General features: G+C 37.5%; 1 protein-coding gene and 1 long non-coding RNA gene across 2 annotated transcripts; both read left to right on the forward strand.

Annotated features, from left to right (window-relative positions):
- Window positions 1–855: 855 nt before the first annotated feature.
- LOC149926275 (uncharacterized) lies at window positions 856–1,878 on the forward strand. The gene is made up of 4 exons (XR_016474043.1): window positions 856–915; window positions 978–1,114; window positions 1,171–1,586; window positions 1,659–1,878. It is a non-coding gene; the product is annotated as an uncharacterized LOC149926275 (long non-coding RNA).
- A 6,427-nt stretch (window positions 1,879–8,305) lies between these two features.
- Window positions 8,306–9,720, forward strand: LOC149926276 (uncharacterized). Its single transcript, XM_090159281.1, has 2 exons — window positions 8,306–9,046; window positions 9,451–9,720. The coding sequence occupies exons 1-2, from the start codon at window positions 8,306–8,308 to the stop codon at window positions 9,718–9,720; spliced, it is 1,011 nt and encodes a 336-aa protein (XP_090015407.1).
- Window positions 9,721–25,769: the final 16,049 nt, after the last annotated feature.

Genomic DNA, 25,769 nt, shown 5'->3' on the forward strand with positions numbered 1-25,769 from the left:
AAAAGAGGTGCTTGCTCTAGAAATGAGAGGGTAATGACACAATTTTTGGGGGTTAATAGAGAGGGCGTATTACATTGAGCTGGAATTGTGGCCCCTAGCCGATTTTTTTTCCTGACTAGTGGGGGTAGATTAAACAAGGAGTAAAAACTAGTTTTCCACTTAAACCTAGTTTTTATTTCAAAATTTTTTAAAATGAAATAAGCTTTAATGGATACATCGGAGTTAGACTTTCACAAGTTTTTCCGCTTGTTTCCAGAATATGATTGGTCGTATCCGCACGTGGTAAATCCGGGCTGAATTTTGTAAATGATGGTGTGGCTCTTTAAGGTTAAAATAATTTTTATTTTACAATATGATTCGCCTAACAGTTTAGTGCATGACAATGAAACTTGATTTTCCAACTTAAGTCATCATGGTTTTCGACCCAGGGGGCCTATTCTTGTCTCGGTTACGACATAACGATTCCGCCTTATCACTTCGCCATACCGACATTCTAGATAACGACATTCGCTTGGAACCTTATTCTTGTCCCCCTGTCGCTATCAGAAATGTCGTAAAAACGAAAATACCGCCAGGCGAGTTGTGACGTCAACATCCGGTGACGTGCCCCTCTAATCGTCCAATACGAATCGCACTTATTTATTTCTGTCGGCTGCTGTAATATTTTTGCGTTTGTTTACGTTTTCCCAGTTGTCATTTTTGTTCTTCGTTGGTAGTTTTTTTTAAAAAAACATTTGAGTCGCGCCACAAAATTCTGCGGAAATCTCAAGGTTTTAATTTTAGAATACATGGAGGCTACTGAACGTTTCGTTAGCCGTAAGTTTGATGCAAACTGTACAAACGAGGCGTTCAGTACACCGCGATGTGCATTAGTCTTGTCCAAAGGCTTAATGCTTGTGGTGGACCGTACTGGAGGTGCAGTAATTTTTTTGAATAGAAATACTGTTACTTCTATTACTTATGCATAAATATTCCAGAGTTTGGCTGACTGGAACTTCCCAAACTAGAACTAAGACAACTGAGGAAGGTCGAGTAAATGCTGGGCAGCTCTCGTTTATTGAGCGGCCTAGGGGGTACATTTGGCCACTACGAAGTACCAGAAGCTGGTTTTGGGGTAAGTATTCTTTCATGAATACATTTCATGCTAACATTTCTTGATTTTAACAACAGATAATTGAAGAAAATGGATGCGGCATTGGCTACTTTTGATCAAAGTCCCGCAGCTTCTTCAACAATGGCTCCTCCATATTCAGTCACTATCGCCCATTCTTCTCCCACTGGCTCCCATTCCCGCAGATCTCCAAGATTTAATCATAGTTCACCAATAGCGTCTGTGAGTTCTAACAATGAATATAAAGCCCCAGGAATGGAAGGTGTAGCTCCGTCTAGTGGAACTTTTGCGCCTCTCGTTTTCAAAGAGAGACCTGGTTGCGGTAACTGTTTCCAGAAACTCTGATTTGCTTTGCCGGAAGTTTCTAGCTCGGCCAAAACACGCGGCCAATAATATCAATCCTTCCATTCCTGGGGCTTTATATTCTTTGTTTCTAATCACTCCCAAGGTAAAAATATTTCTCCAGCTGCACGAGGTAAGTAGAAAATCATTTACTTTAAAAATATTTAAAATTTTGAAAAGATAATTTGGCTTAAACTGTTTAAAGGTCACAACCAACAAAGGCAACAGGGCCATATGCGAGGGCTCAACAATTTCTTGAGAAAATAAATTCAGATCTTGATAAGCAAACTAAGATAATGGAAGATCAGTTAGAAACTTGGTGCCATATAGCTAGTTCTCAAAGGAGAATTTGTATTGTAAAAACTATTTGAGTTTCATATGCTTAGTTTTAAAACAAAGTAAGTGAAAAATTCAATTTTTTTATTTTGAAGAATCTTTTACAATTTCACTAATAAAGTTTTGAAAAGAAAAATAGTTGTTTTTCTGTTACCTATACACCCTCATACTTACCTTTATATTGAGAAGTTAATACTCAAAACTTACCTTAGGAATGATCTCTAGAGTTCTTTGTTGCTAGGTAACTTTTTTCAAAGATATCTTGAAACCATTGATGCCTTGTATATGTGGGCATCATGAGTATGCCCAGGAAACTTGGCTTTGACATTCAAAATTACCAAATCACAATCGCAAACCTATAAAAACTATGTAAATTTTTGAATGTACATGTATATTATTTATTACTATAAATAAAGCTTACCAATTGCACGTTTAAGGAATGGTATCCTTTCCTGTTAATGTACAAATGTTCACGATAATTTGAATCTCGTGAATTTGGAGCAACATTTGCAATGTGCGTACAATCTATTGCAGCAATGGCCCCCGGGAAATCTGGTCTTCTCCATAAATCTATACGCATTGTTAAATTAATATTTCTCTGCTATGAGAAGATTTGATAATTACCTCAACTTTGTGGCTTCCCTTTACTCGGTGGAAATTTTATCCATTTTGGCATTAAAATGCTATTTATTGTATCGGTTTCTTGATGCAGACAGCGACTGACCGTGGCCTGACTGACATCAAGAAACAAATCTTGGCCAACTGCTTTCTGGTAAGCATAAAATCGAACAGCCACTAACGCCTAATGAACCATATAATTATTAAAACGCTAATAATTACGAAATTTAATTCTTAAATTCATGGCTCACCTTTCAATCTACAGGGAGATCCGTAACTCTTACGTTAGACGCGTTTGACTCTAACGTCGCTTTTAGATGCTCACAAATCTCTATTACTAAATACTTATCTGGGTGAAATAAACTTCTAAACTAATTTTCCGAAAGTTCAAAAGCTTTTGATCTATCTCTTAGAACTCTCTCCCACCCCAAACTCTTCGTTTCTTCCATTTCTGACAGACGCCAAAACTCAAAACATGCGAGCTGTAAAGCAGCCATTTTGAAAATACCGCGATTCGAAGCGAAAAATGACGTCATAACGACAAAGAAACGCGATTCCGACATCCCCAGCCCTGTCGTTATAATTCGCTGGCGATACGGCGATGTCGAAGTGAGTTTTGGAGACAAGAATACGGTTTTCGCCGGTCGATGTCGTTATGGCGATATTTTATCGATTCCGTCATAACGACATGCGTATCGCCAAGACAAGAATAGGCCCCCTGGCAATAACTCTTATTCGTTTATAAAAAATTATATCTTTGAATTTGTTGTGCTTTTCAGCATTCAAATGCTTTTACTTGTTTTGTGTGATGTCATGCAAAAAAATGTATAGTTGACAAACCTATTTAATATAAAGTTATATAAATTTCATACCGAAATAAATATCTTACCCATAAGACATTCTTAATTCCTACATATATGCACATAAATCGGATTTTCATAAGTATATAATATGTTGTTTTGCATTGGGCCGTTTCATATTAATGATGCTCAGAAAACACTAAATTTTATGCTCTTTCTATGTTCGTATCATCTGATACCTCATTTAGTTAAGTTAAAAATATGCTAAAAGCAGAGTCGGTCATAATTTTGTCACACTTCAACGCGCTGTTGAAGGGGAGCTGACGACGAGTAGGTCTGTTAGAGCGTCAGAAGATGCTGAGAGTTGGAGTAAATCATTTCTCTTTACCAAATTAGTCTGGAGGTTTTGGCATAACTGCAGTACCTTTACCGAGATGGATTCAACATTTGCGATACCGAAAGTGAGTGCATTACCACTGTATTTTAGATTCCAAAAATCCGACTTTTTTATCGGGACAAAATTACAGATTACCCACAATAGTCCTTGTTAACATTTTAAACCAGGTAACAAAACCAATACTACAAGAAACAAGTTATTTCTTCCCTTAAGGCCAGGCTCGGCTCCTATATATTTCGAATTGCAGTCAATAGATGTCGACTTAGTACAAATCTAAACAAGCTGCTAAGCTACAATGGATCCTTAAATTGTAAGGGACTAAATTTCTACCACTGGGTATCCGTAAAATAAATAAATTCCACTAGAAATAATTAGCATTACTTTTAATATACTCAGGGGGACTCCCCACGTTCTGCCCTGTGCTACAGCTTTACTCCCTCCTTTATACTAAGGTTATAGGGGGCGCTTTAGTCACTATTGGCTTGGCGCCAACTTTGGGCCTTACATCTTCCACTAAATCGCCTTCAGAACCACTGTACAAAAATTGTCTGCTTATATACAATACAAAATAAATAAGAAATTACACACTTCTTAACTGATAATTAAATTCATAAGTTGTTAGTTTAAGTGTGAGTTCGCTAACTACATATTGACATTCCCTACATATTAACCCTGTATTAAAAATGAACCACTTCAGTGGAGAAGACTGCTTAGGATATCGAAACTGCGGAATGTTTTCTTTGCTTTGGGCCGTTTTTGTAATCTGTTTCAAAGATAAGGGTGCTTATGATGGTTTGACTGTTGGACATTAGAGATCATGGCTATGATATGTCACTGTCTTGCATCGTAGACCTCTTTTACTTGAACTATGATCAACGGGAACCTGTGTCTGAGACTAATGGCAATTGGAAGAGTTTTCCCAGATGTCCAGCAATAATTCCTTAATCTCGGTTTGTTCACCCAATACAGTCTATAACATAATGGTATTAGTATTTGGCAAAGTTTTGAAACAAACGACCTTGATTGAGTTGGGCTGACCAACTTAGGACGTCTTCGTAGGAATTTGGCCATAAGACCATCGGACCCGGGCTTTTATTCCAAAGACCCCTTTCTCGATCCATGTTTGAATTCGTAAATAGATGAGGCATCTATCGTTGTTTCCAATCCCAGTTTCTTGCGGAACCGACTTTCTTACTAAAGGGATTGGTTCCGGTTTATGTGGCTGGCAAGGATGATCGCCGTTGGAATACTGTTTTCTAGCCGGAACGACCTCAGACTTGTTTTGAGGGTAGGCATGACGATTGGTAATAATACTTCGAATAAGCTGACCCCAGTTTGGATAGTAGTATTTTGCAAAGACTTGTTGTTTCGTAGACCTCAATCCAAGAAGTCCCTTATCACCGTGGATATTGGTGACCAATGTCTCATGTAGCTTCCTTGGTACTTCCATCAGAGCTTTTCGAAAAATTAGGTTTTGTTTTAAACAATACATTACATTACGTCTTTGCCTCCTTTTCTCAAATGAGCTAGAAGTCCACTCCATTCTGAATCAGTTTCTTGAGCCTCCTTAACGTCATTCAATGCAACCGGATATAATCTATTCAACCTCGAACGACGTTGATGGTTCGTAGTTGGGCTGTGATTTACATTTTTTTCAGTTGTCTTCGCTGGTCTTGTATTGGAGCCGCTGTTCTTTACTTTTGAAATTTCCTGGATGGTTTCCTGGTGGTTAGGGTTGTTCTCTGTTGTAGTTCCGGTACACGCATCAACTGAATTCGTAACAACTTCGACATCCAGTATCACGTTCTCTGTGATAGTACTGCAAGTTGGAGTAGCTGAAGCAGGTTGACCCTCTGGAGTTGTAACTGTTGAAACGTCCAATCCTGAAGGCGTTTGAGCTGAAGCAGGTTGACCCTCTGGAATTGGAACTGTTAAAACAACCAATCCTGAAGGCGTTTGAGCGTTTTCACTTGACACAGCTTCAACCAGAACTTTAGTAGTACTATCTGCTTCAGTACCGCGGAGAACAGCGACATCGATGTAACTGGTGGATTCTGGTTTACACGGTAGCCTAAGAGCTTGATTTTATCTCTTCTGTTATACCGTACGACTTCGGCTGAGAAAAGACGGAGAGGAGAAGAAAACCCATCTTGGTCCAACATAATCCTGTTAAAAATCAAATTGATTTGTATACTGTAAATATATTTGTTTTCAATTAGAATAGAATGTTGTGAATTTTGTATATAATTAAAATTGTATATTGTATGTATTTTTTGTTGTATATATTTCAAAAAGTGTTCGGGAATATTTTACTGTATTTTCTTGTATGTGGCAATCGTCACTTAAGGGTTTTTCCTTTCATTGTAAAATTTTTTAAGGATTAGTGGTAAAGCGAGGTAGAAAAAGAAACCCCAAGCTATTTTTAACGCCGGGTTGTTAGCCCGTAGACTTACGGCGCCACCTTGAATTGTATAGTTGGAAAGGAAGGGGCTTGGGCTGTTTTCGGGTAATTTTCCGAGTGTCCACAATTGTATGTGCGGGGGGGGGTGAAACTCCTAACGGGTCCCAACCCGAGTTTTCGTGTAAGCCCGAAAAATATAGAAGGGCAGAAGTTCTTAAAGATGAATATTGTACGGTCTAGGCAATGTGCGCCGGTCAGCAAAATAAAAGTAATTTCTCAGATTTGATCATTTGTAACTTTAAGACTAACGTGCAGTCTAATAATAAAATGTTGTTTTTGTTATAAGAAAAGTTCGTCCAATTTTTATTATTTACCCGCGAGGTCTAACGTGCTAGGTCCCGGTTTACCCAGTGCTAGTTAGGGCGGTGTTTCAGTCCGCTGTTCTAACTCAAAACTTTTACGCGGAGCGGTAACGAGAATTTGCAACCTAATTAAAGATGAACTCGAGAAAGACACGCTCTTATCGGAGCGCGAGCTAAGCGATTGCGTAGCCCAGCTGGATTCGAGAGAACCAAAGTTGAACGCCTTAGATGACCAGCTACTTTATTCGAAAACGTCGGAAGAAGAACAAGATAAGGAGCTCGCCGATATGGAGCTATACAGCGACAGACTCGTCGTTTGGAGGAATCGGTTCAAAGCGTGGATTCACGAGAAGAACACACAGGCCACGGTCACGACGAGGGTTGAGAACGGCTCATCAGGATCTCAGCATTCCGATCAGGAAACCATCGTTTCACCTGCAGCGGCAGCAGTTCGACTCCCTAAATTGGAGCTAAAAAAGTTCGACGGACAGTTAGACAAATGGCATGGATTCTGGACCCAATTTGAAGGAGCAATCCACAAAAATAGGCAATTATGCAATGTCGATAAATTAAATTATTTAAAATCGTATTTAAAGGGAACAGCCGAAACTGCTATTGTACGTTTAAATTTAACGGCGGAAAATTACGAGATAGCCATTGATATTTTTAAGAAACGTTTTGGACGTGAAGACCTGCAGGTTAGCGCTAGATTGAATAATTTTTTGAAGTTAACACCCGTTACTAAGTCTTCGGACGTAGCGGGCTTAAGGCACCTGCACGATACGTGCCAAATAGAAGTTAGGGGTTTGACCTCTTTGGGTCATATGACAAATAATTATAACGAACTATTGGCCCATATTGTGGGAGGCCTGCTGCCGTTAGATCTGCTCTAATTATACAATCGAGGCGGCAGCCAGAGTCGGCCGCTCAGGATAGTCGAACTATTGTCTTTTTTAAATGAAGAAATCCAACGTCGTGAACGAACCCAAGCCGTTCATAGAGCGGGTCCCTCGCAACCTAAGGCCAGTACTACGCTAGATAAAACCTCTAAGTGCGGGCAAAGCTCTAGTTTAGGTGGGAATTAAAAATCATTTTCGGCAGCCGCACTAAATACGGGTGTTCAGAGTAGTATTAAGGCATGCGTTTTTTGTAACAGTACTGATCATCCCTTTTACATTTGTACGGGAATTTCAATACCAGATAAGAGGGCTTTTGTGATACAAAAGAGATTGTGTTTCCTTTGCATGAGGTCGGGGCATTCCTCCCACCAATGCAGGGCAGAATCCAAAGTTGCAAAAATTGTAGACGTAGGCATACTTCGGCGGTGTGCGATCAACTTATAGAGAAGTCCGCGGACGAGAGGAAATCGGATCAGACCGATGCCAAAACCGTTAAAAACGATAAAGATAAAAAACCCCTAGTAACCAAGACTCGGTAACCCTAGCCACAAATGCGGATAGTTCTAAAGTCATCCTTTTACAGCTCGGTCAGAAATTAGAGACCAATTTAAAAAGAATGTGAGAGTAAGGTGCGTCCTAGATGGAGCCAGTCACCGTAGTTTCATTAAGGAGGAACTGTCCCGAAAGCTACAGTTGGAGGTTGTTGGAAACGAAAATTTGAACTTGTTCCCTTTTGAAAGCGAGGTCCCTATTAGATCGACGAGAAGAAAAGTTAGGGTTACTCTTAAAAACGTAAACCATGGGGAAAAAGTTGAAATTTTAGCGCTTAAGACTCCCTCTATTAACGGGGCTGTATTCGCGGGGCTGTATTCGCGATGCCCGACGACCAGGTGAAGGAACAGATGAGGAGTAGAAATTTAGAACTTTCAGATTTGGTCGGTCTAGAGGGCGCGGAGATAACTGTCCTATTGAAATTTTAATTGGGGCTGATTACTTCTGGAAAGTTTGCACTGACCAATTTGAAAGGTCCCCCGATTTAATGACAATTAACACTGTTTTAGGTTGGACGGTACAGGGAAGGTCCGGCGGAGAAAACGTTTCTTTAGGGGTAAATACCATAGCTGTTATGCACGTCGTAGAGCAGTCTGAAGAAAAATTAGTTTCAGAGCGATTGCACGATTTTTGGAATTTAGAATCCATGGGGATAATAGACAGTGGGGATAGCGAATCCAACCAAATCGAGGCTACGTTGAGGGATTTTGAGGATAATATTAAGCTGAAGGATGGGCGCTATGAAGTTGCTTTACCTTGGAAGCCAAATATGGAACAATTAGGGAATAACCTAGAAGTAGCTAAGAGAAGAACTGTAAATTTAGTACGAAATTTAGTAGCTAAACGCAATGAAATAGAAAAATATGACGCTATCATAAAAGAACAACTTAAAACTGGGATAGTGGAACTAGTCGAGGAAAAAGAACTTAACGGGGAGCCTAAAAATTGTTACTTTTTGCCCCACAGGGGGGTCAACCGTGAGAGTAGCGAAACTACGAAATTGAGGATCGTGTACGACGCGTCTTCCCACGCGAAGGACACGCCCTCTCTAAACGATTGTTTAGAATCTGGCCCAAATCGGTTACCAAAATTGTTTAAAGTGTTAGTGCGTTTCCGGACGCATAGAATCGGGTATACGGGCGAAGTAGAAAAAGCCTTTCACCAAATTGGAGTAATTAAAGAAGATAGGGACGCCTTTAGATTTTTTTGGATTCAGGATTTAGCAGGGGTAGATAAGTACGAATTTATTACTTATAGATTCGCGAGGGTCCCTTTCGGTTGTACGGCCAGCCCATTTTTGTTGGCCGCCACTATTAAATATCACGCTAAACAGTTTAAACAATCTTTCCCCCAGGCGAGCGCGGTATTAGAAAAAGACCTTTATGTCGACGATTTAGTTTCGGGTGGAAAAGGGGTAGCGGAGGTCGACAAAATTATAGGAAGGACAAAAAGCATACTAGAAAAGGCCGGAATAAAATTACGGAAGTTCCATAGTAATTCGAGGGAAATTCGCGATAAGTGGGGGAAAAGAATCTGAGGGAGGACGTGCAACGATTTGATACCCCCTATAGCTTCACTAAACACACAAAGTTCTGGGCATGACTTGGAATTATCAATTTTTTATCGAATAAGGACAATACTAAGCGTTGGGTTTTGAAAGCTGTCACCAGAGTTTTTGACCCCCTGGGTCTTTTGTCCCCTTTCACATTAAGAGCGAAGCTTATTTTCCAAGAAATGTGGAGTAGAGGGTTGAAATGGGATGAGCCGTTACCTAGTGATTTGGCGCGAAAATGTGAAGCGTGGTGCAGGGAGCTTCCAGAGATAGCGACAATACAAATACCTAGATATTATTTTGCTAGAGAGCCCGCTGATTTGGAACCCCAATTGTACTGCATTGGGTGAAAGAAAACGCATCCAGGTGGAAACCCTTTGTCTCGAAAAGGGTAAAGGAGATTCAAAATCTGACCGACCCCTCCGCTTGGGAACACGTTGCTGGCGCGGAAAACCCGGCCGATTTTCCCTCGCGCGGTAAATCAGTCGAGGAATTAAAAATGTCCCGACTGTGGCTTTACGGACCCCCTTGGTTATTGGAAAACGGTGAATGTGAGGTGAAAACCATACCTGTAGATGATGACCCTGAGTTTGTAGTGGAGAAGAGAACGAACGGGGAAGCGACATTAGCAATTTCCATTGAGGAAAGGAACAATGAAACAATAATAGACGTGAATAGATATAGCTCCGCTAATGTAGTTTTTAGATTGACGGCTTATGTTAAGCGTTATGTAAAGAATTGTTTTAATAAGTCTAAAAATTTGGATAAGATTTGTGGCCCTCTAACTTTGGACGAATTAAACGCCACCGAAAAATACTGGGTCAAAATAGCTCCGAAAGACGATTACATTAGCGAAATCAACGCCCTAAAAAATGGAATTGGAATTCCCAAAATTTCAAAAATGTTCGCCTTGTCACCCTCATTAGACAAAGATGGTCTATTGCGTGTAGGTGGTCGGTTAGACGCGGCCAATATCACATACCAGGAGAAGCATCCGTGGATACTTTCTCACCAACACAGATTAACGAAATTGATTATTGACGATTGCCACATTAGATTGAAACATGCCGGCGTTGATCATATATTGGGTAATCAAGGCTAGACGACAAATTAAAAGCGAAATAGGTAGCTGCCCAAGGTGTAAAATATTTAAAGTGAAAGCGCCTGTAGCGGTTATGGCACCATTGCCAGAGGCCCGAATAACGCAGTCCCCGCCGTTCTCGGTGTGCGGTATCGATTTTGCATTATACACCTGCGGTATTACGCGTGCCGTACACTTAGAGATGGTTAGCGATCTAACCACCGATAAATTTTTATTGTCATTTCGGAGATTTGTGGCTCGCCGTGGCGTTTATTCTATTATTTATAGTGACAATGCGAAAACATTTAAGACGGCCGAAAGCGATTTAAAACAACTGATTAAAAATATTCGACACCCGGACGTTACAAAACATTTTGGATCGCTCAGAATCGAGTGGCGCTATATAGTGGATAGGGCGGCTTGGAGGGGAGGGTTTTGGGAACGGATGGTCCGTTCGGTGAAACCGGCCCTTCGAAAAACCCTCGGTCTGACCTCCCTATCGTACGAGGAGTTAGAGACCCGCTTGATTGAAGTTGAGGCAACGATAAACTCGAGGCCCATTACATATGTATACGAAGGAGCGGGGGAACCGGCTCCATTGTGTCCGGCCCATTTTTTAATTGGAACCAGATTAACTTCCCTTCCATCAAGAGTGTTTTCCGATAGAGAGGTACAAAACGTAACGCAGCGAGCGTTAACTAAAAAAATAAAATATCGTCAAACACTTTTAGACCGATTTTGGTCGCGATGGAAGTCTAGTTATTTGTTAGAATTGCGGTCGGCCCATCACAAACCGTCCCGCAGCCCGTCCAAACCTTTAAAGATAAATGACGTTGTATTGGTGGAAGAGAAAATACTTCCTAGATTAATGTGGAAGATGGCGGTAGTTGAAGGAGTCCAGACGGGCAGGGATGGTATTGTGCGGTCGTACGTAGTGCGGCTGCCGAATGGAAACCGTATAAAATGGTCAATCCAAATGCTCTACCTCTTAGAAATTAAACATTAAGTTTGGAGGGTGTTAAAAATCAAATTGATTTGTATACTGTAAATATATTTGTTTTCAATTAGAATAGAATGTTGTGAATTTTGTATATAATTAATCTTGTACATTGTATGTATTTTTTTGTTGTATATATTTCAAAAAGTGTTCGGGAATATTTTACTGTATGTGGCAATCGCCACTAAAGGGTTTTTCCTTTCATTGTAAAATGTTGTAAGGATTAGTGATAAAGAGAGGTAGAAAAAGAAACCACAAGCTATTTTAACGCCGAGTTGTTAGCCCGTAGACTTACGGCCCCCACCTTGTATTGTATAGTTGGAAAGGAAGGGGCTTGGGCTGTTTTCGGGTAATTTTCCGAGTGTCCACAATTGTATGTGCGGGGGGGGGGGGGGTGTGAAACTCCTAACGGGTCCCAATCCGAGTTTTCGTGTAAGCCCGAAAAATATAGAAGGGCAGAAGTTCTTAAAGATGAATATTGTTCGGTCTAGGCAATGTGCGCCGGCCAGCAAAATAAAAGTAATTTCTCAGATTTGAGCATTTATAACTTAAAGACTAACTTGCAGTCTAATATTAATAAAATGTTGTTTTTGTTATAAGAAAAGTTCGTCGAATTTTTATTATTTACCCGCGAGGTCTAACGTGCTAGGTCCCGGTTTACCCAGTGCTAGTTAGGGCGGTGATTTAGTCCGCTGTTCTAACTTAAAACTTTCAAGATCTCCCAAAAGCTAGTTCGCGCCTTTTAATCCGCAACAAATCCACACTAAGAGAAAACCATACTGAATTATGATATTTAAGACAGCGCTTGACATATCAGCTGAAGTATTGTAACATGTGATACACTGTATAAGCAAGTAGCCTATCCAGTCACTCTCCTGTAATATTTCGGCAGCCTATCTCCTTTGGCTGTAGTTGTCGTAGACTCGATAGGCTTAAACGGTGGTTTTTCAGTTTCACGTTCGTTGTCAACGATTTAGGTTAGACGTATTTTCATAAACTCTTTCGACATTACATGAAAAGAATTATTATCACAATTGTTCTTACTTCAACCTCGGTTTTAATAACGGCGTAGTTCCAATGTTTCTTCTACGATTTACAGCGATTGTCACAAAATCGACAGACTTGCTACGTAGTGAATAAATTGGAACTGTGGTGAGTTAATTTGTACTTTTACCTCCTTCGTTGCTACTCGATATGGCGGCGGAATTGTTGTTTTGATGGAACAAAATGGCTAGGCATCTTCTTCCTTCTTATTGTCTGTAGAGGAGCCACGTGCCCACGTGATTCACGAATTTGGCGCGAAAACGGCACAAGATCCAATATGGCGGCTGCTGTTCAGAATCCCCCAGCTTCGACCTTTTTAACTAGGAATTCTACTCTGTTTTGCGCGAGCATATAAATAAATTCTTTTACGCTTTTCCCTCGGAAAATATAGCTGCGTCCTCACTCGGGGCACCAAAATGTTAGGGACTAAATTTCTACCACTGGGTATCCGTAAAATAAATAAATTCCACTAGAAATAATTAGCATAACGTTTAATATACTCGAACAAGAGATCCTATGGTCGGAAGGTGATTCTACAAGGAGGGAGCACCTAACTACTCAGTGGGACTCCCCACGTTCTGCCCTGTGCTACTGCTTTACTCCCTCCTTTATACTAAGGTTGAAGGGGGCGCTTTAGTCACTATTGGTTTAGCGCCCACTTTGGGCCTTAGAAAATCAGATCCCTGGCTGCTGATTGGTTGTTTTTGTGACGTATTAACATAGACTAACATTTTAGTCATATATTTTTAAACAAAAATAAATTGTAATTTGAAATCCACTTACTGAATGTGGTTTGTGCATTTTTTAAAGAACGTACAACGGGTGTCTACTTCATCTTGACTTTCGTGTAAACAAATATCTCGTGATTCGTTTTGTTTTGTAAAATATAAATACTTTATAATTATAATTTACTTAATTATCGCGATTTCTTAAGAAAAATGGCAAAGAGTTCAGGTAAGATCATTTAAGTTAGAAAGTCTGTGATAAAGTCTCCTATAATTCATTCCAATTGGAAAGAAATAAAAGAGGGATGAGAGGGCATCAATTCCTATTATTCCTTCTTGGCCAACTGTATCTGAATTAAGACAGCTATATTTTAGGATTGTGATTTAATCTAATTGAAACTCAGAAAGGAAAATCCATCTGATAATTCAGCATTTAGAAATACTAGGTCATTTGGGTGTCAGACTGAAAAGTTTGTGTCAAAAATAGACAAACACACACAAACTGACATTAAAATATTTAGAGACTTAGAAAACCAAACGAATAATGTAACTTTCATTCAACCAATAAAAACATATGAAAGACAACCTAGACCTAATAAGTTGTTAGTCTTCTCATTTTGGAACATTCAATTAATAATTTCTATATATTTCTAATATAGAACCAGTATCCCATTTGACGTATGGTTTGGCTGTTGAGTCAGCTGAGTCAATACCAGAAAAGCAAAAAGATGCTGATTATCATTTTTGCTCAACACCAACGACTCCCACAACAAGCACGAAACCGATTAGGAATTAAGCTATTTCAACTAGGACTTCCAAAATATGTTTTAACCGCTTAGATTCTTCAAAATTTATATTTGTTAAGTAATTTTTATTTTTAACGTTCAATCACTAGATTTGGTAGATCCTGACCAAATTAGGTTAGCAAGTCACGAGGAGAAGCAAGTACTTGGGGATTTTGAGTTTATGGAGTAAGTTTATTTATCATATGATAGGCTAAGACACACTTCTTTGTGTGTAAGATCCTATTTGTGCAAGGTTGTTCAAAACTAATTTTGGAAATGCATTTTCATTTTGACATTGAAGAAATATTTTAAATTTTGCATTATTTCTGGATTCGGGTTATGATAACTATGACCAATTTTGTATGCAATGCACTCACGTCGTCAGTGTACAATAAATGATAAATTTAAGTTCAGAATAAAAACACTATTTTGAAAAACCATTTCCAAAAAGGATTTGAACTTTTATTTCGCATTTGAAGGAAAACAATATTAATAATCCTGATTTTGTGATATTGCATAATTTTTGGAACAAATGGAAAATTAGTTAAACTTTTCCCACACTTTTACTGAGGGTGACATTTCAGATGATTATGTAGCATCAATTATCTCAATTTTTCTTGGATAGTTTGGTTGATAAAAATCATTTTGAACCTTTGAAATAGGGTCTTAAAGACGTAGAGCCAGATGTTGATGAAAATCAATCCGAGAAAGGATCTTTGGTGATTGAACCAACTTTAAAAGTACGTTATTTTAAATGTGCAGTATTCAGTAACATTGTTTACGAATATTATGTGTATTTTTAGACGCCTTTGGCACCCATTAAACGTAGAGCCAGATGTTGATGAAAATCATGAAATGGGATCTGAGATAGGATCTTTGGTGATTGAACCTACTTTAAAAGTACGTTATTTTAAATGTGAAGTATTCAGTGACATTCTTTTCCAATATTATGTGTATTGTCAAAAACCCATTTGCAATAGTACACCACCCTACATTGATTGAGTTAGTTAAGAAGGCCTACGGTACAAATGCAGAGGTTGTTCTGAGCCACATACAATTATGAAACAAAACTGTATGGAACTGTCATATATATTTTGTACCTATGTTCTGGACCTAGGAGTGATTCAAAAAGGCACACTAAAGTATGTTTTCATGTACTGAATTGAATGCACACCTTCCCCACAGAATTTCGTCTACTTTCCATCAACTTAATTTCTAAATTAAATTAATTTTTATGTTAATATTTTAAAAGAATATTGGTAAAAACATTTATTGAATTTTCAAATGGTCACAAATTTTTACAAACTGAAATAGATTAAATCAGGCGATGATTCATAACTTCATTTTCATTTTGACGCTCCGTATCTGTTTGAAAATTTATTTTGAAACCGTTTTGGTCTATTTCCTCTTCAGTTGTAGAGCGGAATTTCTTTTGAACAGCAACTGCAAACAATTATTTAATAACTTTACTTACAGTCTTATATCTACGTAACTAAATTTGATTACCATTTATGGTCTTTTTAATAGGTCACTCTCGTTAATCCAATTAAATTGAACGATAACCTGGTGCGCCAATACCTTTTTCAATATTCTTTGACAACAGACTTTTAATTTTTTGCCCCAATTAAAGAAAATTTCTTAACATAGTAAAGAAAAAAATGTCAAATCCATTAGATTTTAAGAAAAATGAACGTTAGAATTCCGATGATTTTCTTCGTTTCCTTGCTCCCCAGTAGTTTTTCAAAAGGTTTTAAATCAGTCTATGTCATCGTCATATTCCAAATGGCTACCTTTAGAAATTTCCACCAAGTCTTTTTTCATATTTAAATCAATCAACATTATCATAACGTTTTGAGATAATTCTGGAATTTGACCTACAAAAAATAAAAGTCGATTTAGCGGTGGTCATTGGGTCAAAGACCAGTTTATTAATTGCTCGGACCAAATTTTTTATTCAAAAGCTAGGGCTTCACTGGTCCAGTGTCCAGTTTATTAATTTAAAATTATTTACCGTATTATTAACCAACTGGTCTACGTGACCAATTAAATATTTCAAGAGTTGGGAGTCACTGGCCAAATAGACCAATTTAGAAATAAACCTTATTTCCAAGCCTGATCTGAACTATTTCCTCTGATCGTGATGTCAGATGACATATACTAAACGTAACCGAGTCGTATCCTGATTGGCTTATTCATTGTATAGGGGAAACAGCTTCTCATTTTTGAAGGAAACCACTGAGAAAGCTAATGAACGCTTTTCCTTTCAGACTTTGTTTTATATCCACTTTTGGTGTCAGGTGCTCTAATTTCTGAACACTTTTTTGCGTTCTGCAGGCGTTCTTTAGGTGTCATAAAAATTTGCAGTGAATTAACTCACGGCAGTTTTCCAACTCTGCGGCTCGCGCCTGGCACTTAGCCAACAGGCCTGTGCTACTAGGGTGCACGAACGACCTTATAAAGCTTAACTTAAGGAGTGGAAAATCAGTAACTTATTTGTTACACAGTTTTCAAACTAGCGAGCATGTCAATGTTAAGAAGCCTTATTATTTCGAACGACAAAACTAAAATCAATAAGTGAAAGTTCAGTAACTTATTTGTTACTATAAATAAGTTCACGGTTTGCAATCAGGCAACCGTGTCAGAGTTTCGGAATCTACTAATTTTTTATTTTCTTAAAGCAATAGACATATAAATTAACGAACTGAAGTTCAGTAACTTATTTGTTACTTTATAAAGTTCACGATTTGCAATCTGACAACCATGTCGGAGTTCAGGAACCCACTTATTTCTTATTTTCTTAGTTTTATACACAAACGACCGTTCAATTCTAAAATCAACCAGTGTTCAGTACGTTACTTGTTACTTTAAGAAAGTTCACAGTTTGCCAACTGGCAACCATCTCAATGTTAAAAAGCCTAGTTATATCGATTTTTTTGCTAAGCCCTACATGAACGACCCCACAAAACTAAAATCGATAAGTGAAAGTTCAAGAACTTATTTGTTTCTTTAAGAAATTTCACGTTTGGCAATCTGGCAACCTTCTAATTTTTTATTTTCATAAAGTTATATACGAACGACACTACAAGGCTTAACTAAGTTAACGGTTTGCAATCTGGCAACCATGTCAAAGTTCTGGAAGCTCGTGATCTCTAAGCCCTAACGGAAACTAGCCTGAGAAAACCTTAGCTTGACCTTGCCACTAAAAAAGTTTCGCAGGATGTACGTTATGGAGAAAATAAACCTACTATCAGGAGCGAAAAAACTTAGTAACTACCAAATCGTTAATTCAGGGTTCGAGTGATTTATAACACTTATGTGAAAATACTTATTGACTTTGTGGGAGACGGCTGCAGTTGGTCGCATTACGTGGCACGTTATCTGACGGATTCTCTTCAAAGTTTGGATGAAAATATGGACTATACGAGAAACGTTGTTTGAAACTATAAATGGTTTAATCAAATGGTATACCTTAATAACAGATTTTGTCCTTAGGTGTAGGCTTTTTCCTATTTGAATAGGGTCCCGTTGGCCTTATTGCTCGTTGTTTTACGGGAAATCTGGAAAACTTTGGTTTACACGAAGGTCTCTCCGATGGTAGTCTTTTTGTACACTTCCTGGCACATGGGCTTTGGCAATCGTCACGTTTATTCGTGGCATGTCCGACGAAAACGTTGCCTTAACTTGTTTGGCGAATGTATTTATTCAATTTAATGTATTGTTATTCAACCAATTTATATAATCATGCCCATTACATTCAAATTCTTTGTTGATAAAATTGCAACGCTGTCGTTAGTTAGAAGTCGCTAAGCGTATCAAAGCTTCTCGCGTTTTAAAACCACGTTTAGTTTTCGAGTGGGTAACGCTTATGCGTTTCAAGGGGAAAGGAAAATAGAGAACGTGGTCTTAAGTTAACGTAAGGCTATGGGAGACCAGTTGGTGGGTTTTTATTCATACTCAGGCAAGATGTAAAAGATTTATCTCGTTTTTGGGGTACACTTTTAAAGGTCCAACGAGACATTTCGTCTAAAACGCGCCAGTACTAAGCGTAGTCACTTCATCTCGTTAACCACCACTATGTAGCGAAAGTACACGCGTTAACGTGGGTGGACAAGACGACGAAGAAATCGTCGAAGAATTATTTAATTTGTGGTCGCGAGTTGAATACAATACCAGCGATGTTTTGGGTTGACCCGTTCAATAATTGGTCGTCGAGTGTTTTTAAAAATTGAGGGTTTTTATTTTCTGACGATTTTTAACTAATGATTAATTTCTGTGCCAATCCTATTTTTTAAAGTTTTCAAATTCATTGTATATCTAATAATGTATAAATTTGTCATTTTAATTCATTAAATCATGAAAATAGTTTTTTTTATTATTAACGGGTGATTTGTAATAATATGGTAAGGAAATATAAAATAGTTTTACGAGTAATTCTTCCCAAAAAAAATAAATGTTATTTCGTAAATTACCTTAATGAGCAAATGGGTATATAAGCCGCTGTTTGATGGTATAATGGATTATTCGAATCAATTTGTCTGTAGTAAGAGAGTCTTCTTTTTTGGTCTCTTCTTACGGCAGTTAACAATTTTTTTTGCCGATAAGTTTTGGATCACTATTGGTTTCGTTATCCGTTTGACAAACGGTTAAAGTTTTTTTGAGGTCCATTTCGTGGTCGCTTTGAAGGTCAGCCAAAAGAGTATCTTAGACGACCAGATTTCATGATCCATTTCGTGTCCGTTTTTTCGTGATTGGCTGAAACTTTATTTTAGACGATCACATTGTTTGATCACTTTAGTGCTCGATTCCGTGATCGGCTAAAACTATATTTTAGACGTTAAGTTTTCGTGATCACTTTCGCGCTCGAATTATTGATCCACTTGATCAGCTGAAACTTTATTTACAGCGATCAGTATTCGAAATTGTATATGTTACGTACTTTTTATTTGTTTGACTTTTTGAAATGAGAAATATTTTTGTAGAAAGCTATGGCTGGTAATGATAAATAAAGTGAAAGGGAGCGCCGACAAAAGAGTTTTATCGCCAGTGAATGCGTAAGTGAAAAAGTATCGAATCACAAGGTTTCGCTTATAAATAACGGTGATTTTTTAAGTAAATTTGTAGGAGCTTAAAATAATAAAGGAAGACGGCGTGGCGGCGGAAAAACGAAGGAATGAGAAGGTAAAGAGGGAAGAGGGTATGAAGGAGACGAAGGAGAAGGTGATAGGGGAGGAGGATCAGTGGAGAGAGACGTAAGTTTTATATTTCCGTACATATAGGTTAATTTTTGGTATTAAGGTTGTCATACTCGTGCAGGTGCCGAAAGAAGTTGTGACCCAAAATATAATTGAAACGGAGGAAGATATTTTCCTTATAAAGATTGAGGATTTGTTGGAAATCTTGTAAAATAATAAGAGTTGCTATAAAGTGTTTAAAAAAATTGTACCCTAAAATTGTTCTCCAAGAAATTAACTGTTTTGCGTAAGATAGGTTTTGAACAGGGGTCGGTAGTCACAGCGAAATTGGGTGTATTTAGTTAGGGGTTAGTAAACTTGTAAAATTGGGGAAAGAAATTTATTGGTTGGTAGCATTGAAAATTAGAATTACCATATGTGGAAATAGAGGGCGCTGTTGTAGGATATTTAAGTTGCGTCATTCGGTATACAAGTTCGGTCTAAATTGAAATTTTTATGTTAAGGATGCTTTTTAAAAAAGTTTACCTCACTATGGACTGGGAAGAGGTATCGGATGAAGCGCCGCTACCGATGGAGGACAGGAGAGATAAGTGAGTGTGTATACCGATAAGGGGGCACCTGCGGGCGGGGGAAACGGGCCCCTATAGGGGCCCCCTTTTGCGGCAATATTCGGCGGGGTCAAAAGGTTAGCTGATTTACGATGTTAGGTCAATAGGTTATCTGCCCCTATGGACACGATGCAAACAGCCGTTAAATAAGGGTGAAACGGGCCCCTATAGGGCCCCCATTTTGCGTACATTTTCGGCGGGGTCAAAAGGTTAGGTCAAAAGGTTAGCTGATTTAAGATTTTACCCTCATAAAACCTAACCCTGGGTCAATAGGTTATCTGCCCCTATGGACACGATGCAAACAGCCGTTAAATAAGGGTGAAACGGGCCCCTATAGGGCCCCCATTTTGCGTACATTTTCGGCGGGGTCAAAATGTTAGCTGATTTACGATGTTAGGTCAATGGGTTATCTGCCCCTATGGACACGATGCAAACAGCCGTTAAATAAGGGTGAAACGGACCCCCTATAGGGGCCCCCATTTTGCGTACATTTTCGGCAGGTCAATAGGGCAATAGCTGGAGGCACCCCATTTTAGGGTCAATAGATGATTTACGGGGTTGATTTACGATGTTAGGTCAATAGGTTATCTGCCCCTATGGTGGTGACACGATGTTATGCAAACAGCCGGCCAGTCATAGTTAATAGCTGGAGGCACCCCCATTTTAGGTCAAAAGGTTAGATGATTTACGATGTTATAGCCCATAAAACCCAGGTGCTAACCCATTATAGGTCAATAGGTTATCTGCCCCCCCTATGGCGGTGACACGATGTTATGCAAACAGCCTACCCGTCATAGTTAATGTCGGGCACAATTCGAGTTGGTTTTCGCCGACAAACACTTTCGGGCCCCTAAGGGTAGCGTAAAATAGCGGGCGGTCATCGGTAAAAGTGTTTTGGAAAAAAAGGGCAGAGTGTATACAAATTATAAGGTTTTATTTATACATTCAAAGTTACAGTACATTAAGCGGATGAAAACGTTTAAAGATAAAACAATTTATTTTTAATATATGTATGGTTGGTAGATACCATATTAAACAAATTGTAAAAGTTAAATACACAAAACATATTTTGGTTGGCCACTGTTTCTTTAAAATCGTCAATAATTTTAAATGCTGTTACGTAATTGGACGCGTAGCGGACAACGGTATCATACCTTTCATGTTCATCCGATAGAAATAAATTGTTGGGTGCACATGGTTCTTTATACAATATTTCGTAAATTTTATGATAATTATCGGTTATAACGTAACCCATTAATTCAAAGAGTTTTTGGTTCACTTTAAGGAGTTGAATGTGCGAATTAATGAAATATTTGAGTCTGTCCAATTCTCGAGTTTCCGGCGTTTTGATTACGACCGACGCTTCGGATATCGTACTTTGCAAGGTTAATTCTTTTTGGTCAGACATGGCGGCGGTCACTAGCGCATCAGATAGCGGGAACGGTGATCGAAAGGGCAACCGTTGGGGATCATTTATTTGTTCCCAGTGGCCGTATAAATCATCCCAGGCGCGCGAAGACATTTCAAAGACCTGGTGTGTGATTTTATTGCATAGAGCTACAGATATATCGAGCTCAGACGTAAAACCAGTAGTAACGAAAAGCTCGGATGAAAGTGAATACCGAGGGTTAACTTTCCGCTGAGTCGGATCAAATTTAGACATTTTAGTAGGCGCTGGAACGTTATCTACACAGCTTCGTTTAGACATGATGCTCGAGAAACGGTTTGTAGTGTACTGCCGATGGATGACGGGGATGAATCCCTTATATAGCGATAATAATTTGATGACGTAATCAGGATAACGTAATAGGTTGACTCAATGACTCACGCGATTAGTCAAATTTTGCGGTGTTATGTGTATAGCGACGGCCATATTGGTAAACCAAAGAGATAGAAATTCTACAAGTCCCATTAAAAGTAAAATCAACGCGATTAGTAATGCGTTTTTAGGATTGTTCGCGATAAGGCGAGTAACGGGAAAGGCGGGATCGTCCCTATTCGGTAGGGCTGGTGGAATCATCTGACATGATGTTATGCAAACAGCCAGTAGCTATAAACCCGAGTAATGGGCCCCCTACGGCATCTGTCAAACACTTTTTTCCACGTGCGAGTGGTGTTATGAAATAAATCCAAATAGTTCAATGGGTCGAGCCCTTTGTGTATCTATTCATAACTATTTTCACCGACAAACACTTTCCCCGTGTAACATTATTTCAAACACTTTTACGATGCGCAAAGCTATCCGTCTTACGGAATATCGGCCCTAAGGGGTAAAGGGTAGATAGAGGATGGCCCTTGCCCCCAGCGCGTAAAATAGACACAGCGGGTGTCCCCTCTCGCTAGCTAAAAGTGTCGTTTTTACATCAGGTGTGGATTCTTCGCGCTAAAATGGTTATAACAAACGATTGTTCCCACCAAAAATGTAAAATCCATCTCCGCTGTTCTCGGATGAGGACGTAGCCATTTAAGTTTTTATCAATTTTTATATTTTTAGCTTGGCGATGTATTCCAAAATTAAATGGTAACCAGTATGCGTTACAATTTCAAGATGCAAGATACTCGAGAATGGTAAAATAGTCTATATTTAAAGTTAAAATGCGAAAACTATATTTGTATAGTCGAAATTTATTTTAACGTATTAAAATAAAAATTCATCTTTCTGACAAGAGTCTTACCCATCATACATACACCATCTAATCTGGAATCTATGTTTAACAATTGGAGGAATTCGTGTTTACGATAGGCTCTTTTTTAACGTAACTTAGTACATTAATTGAGTATTTTGAAATATTTTAATATCGGAATTTTTTTTGATGTATTAAAAGTAGAGTTAAGATGCTTTTATAGTATTTTCTATGTATTAGCATATCTGAACTTGCGGTTCAATTTTGGGTACATGGACCACTTACACGCTAATGATATTCAAATGAAGTTTAAAAATATTTCCATTTGAACGAGTCCCTCTTTTTATATCAGCAAAGTACTGAACGATTCTATCTTATGGATTTAAATAGTTCTAACAATAGTACAACTACAACATTTGAGAAAGACACTTTTCCCATTGTGAAAGTGGAATACAAAATAAGAATCACTTCAATTTAAAACGCACTTTAAATTTAAGTATAGACTATTATACCATTCTCGAGTAACTCTTTTTTTCTTTAAAAGCTGAAGAAATATTAGAAACGACATCAGTGATCAATTAATTGTTTCCGAGTATGACAGACGATTTTTGATATTAAAGAGTCATTTTTCAAAAGTAAGATTGTTTTCGGTTATTTTTTTTAAAGCTAGCTTAGAAATCACATTATTTTTATATATAATTATTTAGTTGTAATGTTAATTCTTAATTACTGGTAGCCTTCACTAGAAACTATTATAAGAATTATATATGAATTTATAACCAAGCGTGTATTTACCACTAGTGAATGCAATATCAGTCGAAGAATTGAAGAAAGACGGAATCACGTCATTATTAAGAACTGGTGACTACTTCTGTATATATTGTGACGGTTCAGTTTTTCATGTTCCAACTGTCGGACGGCTAGCATGGTACTGTGACGGATACTCAATCTGTTTGAAGTGCCGTAAAGCTGTTTATTTCCAATCAAAAAGAATTCTAAGTATAAGAATTCCTCCAGGTGTATTAAAAGCGTTACCACGCATATATTTGTGTTTAAATTGTGATATGTTGGGCACTAAGAGAGCAGTAAATTTGTCATATTGCGAAGTAACTGGTGGATGTTGTGTGTTTTTCTATTATTTTTCCACCTATATTTGGCGTATTGAAAGCTATTTTAACGTATTGAACGTAGAGTCAGGGGTTTTTATAGTATTTTACTACCTATATTTACATTTTGGAAAGCTATTTAAACGTATTGAGCGTACAGAGTATTTTGCATTATTTATGGTAATAAAAGGTAATTATTGTAGAAAATAAAAGATATTTTAATTAAAACATTTCGGTTCTCTATTCCAAAATTAAATGGTAACCCCCGTATGCGTAACAATTTCAATATGCAAGATACTCGAGAATGGTAAAATAGTCTATATTTAAAGTTAAAATGCGAAAACTATATTTGTAGTGTTCAATTTAAAAGAAAATTACTTCAGCTTTTAAATAAGATTTTTTTTCTGTATCTACCCTATATCATTTACATATTATTTTTTTATTCTAATTTAACCATAACTTTAAAAACGTTGCACGTCTGAATAGCTGTGTAGAGTACGATTAACAGAGATAAATATTTCTGGGTTCAGTTAATGTGATGATTCGAGTGAAAAATTTGAATATGTTAAAGTTATTGGATTGAAGGAAACTTCAGTGTTTTCAGAGTGATAATTAAGGGAAGTTGCCGTACAATATAGTTGAAAATTATCTTTTTAAGTCTGTGTCCACCCGTTGATTATGTTAGGAAGTGAAAAAATTTCATTTAGCAAGCTTTTCTTCAATTTCGGTATCCACCCTGTATCATTTAAAAGCTCAAGCATTGTTTTTATCAAGTTAATTTCAAAAATATCTTAAAACAAGCTTCCCTAAGTCTGACTAGCTCTGTATGGGTAATAATAAAATAGCTAAATATTTTTTGGGTTTAATACTTGTGATGCTTAGTGAAAATTTTCCATATATTACAGTATTAGGTTGGCTAATTATTTTTTTCACCTGCTACCATTCTCAACGGGTGAACATAGAATAACAAAGATAATTGTCCAATATATTTAAAGCCAACTTTCCTTACATTTCTCTATGAAAACACTGAAGCTTCTTTCAATGCGATAACTTTATTACATTCATTTTTTTCTCCAGAATTACAATTATTGAATCGAAAAAAATATGGAACCACCCTAGAATTAACCAACACAGGTATTCAGAAGAGATGGTGTTCAATTTAAAAAAATTACTTTTTTTGGATCCACCCTATATCAGTTATATAAAACCTGAAATTATTTATTTTTTTGAATTCTAATTTAACCATCACTTTAAAAACGGTAACTCCCCTTAAATTTCAAACTGAAAACACTAAAGTTTCATGCAATCCAATAACTTTGACTTTTGAAATTTTTTCACTCAGAATCATCACATTAAATGGGAGCCACTCTGTATCGTAAAATTAAAAGCTCAAGCAATTTTTTTTCCAAATTCATTTTTAACTTATCTTAAAACACGCTTCCCTAAGTCTGACTAGCTCTGTAGGTTAATAATAAAATAGCTAAATATTTTTTGGATTCAATAATTTTGATTCTGAGTGAAATATTTGCATATATTACAGTATTAGTTTGACTAATTAATTTTTTTTTCATCTGCTACCATACTCAATGGTTGAACATAGAATAATAAAGGTAATTTTCCACTATATTTAAAGCCAACTTCCCTTACATTTCACTATGAAAACACTGAAGCTTCTTTCAATGCGATAACTTTATTACATGCATTTTTTTCCCAGAATTACGATTATGGAATCGAAAAAAAATATGTGACCACCTTAGAATTACCCAACACAGGTATTCAGAAGAGATGGTGTTCAATTTAAAAAAATTACTTTTTTTGGATCCACCCTATATCAGTTATAAAAAACCTGAAATTATTTATTTTTTTCAATTCTAATTTAACCATCACTTTAATAACGGTAACTTCCCTTAAATTTCAAACTGAAAACACTAAAGTTTCATGCAATCCAATAACTTTGACTTTTGAAAATTTTTCACTCAGAATCATCACATTAAATGGGAGCCACTCTGTATCGTAAAATTAAAAACTCAAGCATTGTTTTTATCAAGTTAATTTTAAACATATCTTAAAACACGCTTCCCTAAGTCTGACTAGCTCTGTAGGTTAATAATAAAATAGCTAAATATTTTTTGGGAGTCAATAATTTTGATTCTGAGTGAAATATTTGCATATATTACAGTATTAGTTTGGCTAATTAATTTTTTTTTCATCTGCTACCATACTCAATGGGTGAACAT

Source organism: Leiobunum rupestre, chromosome 9, assembly GCF_980474605.1.
Source record: "Leiobunum rupestre chromosome 9, qqLeiRupe1.1.hap1, whole genome shotgun sequence".
NCBI classification, from domain to species: Eukaryota; Metazoa; Arthropoda; class Arachnida; order Opiliones; family Sclerosomatidae; genus Leiobunum; species Leiobunum rupestre.

Coding starts and splice junctions, on each gene's coding strand:
- LOC149926276 (XM_090159281.1), top strand. CDS start 8,306: ATGACAATTAACACTGTTTTAGGTTGGACGGTACAGGGAAGGTCCGGC. Junction 9,047..9,450: donor GGATTCAGGATTTAGCAGGG/GTAGATAAGTAC, acceptor TTATCGAATAAG/GACAATACTAAGCGTTGGGT.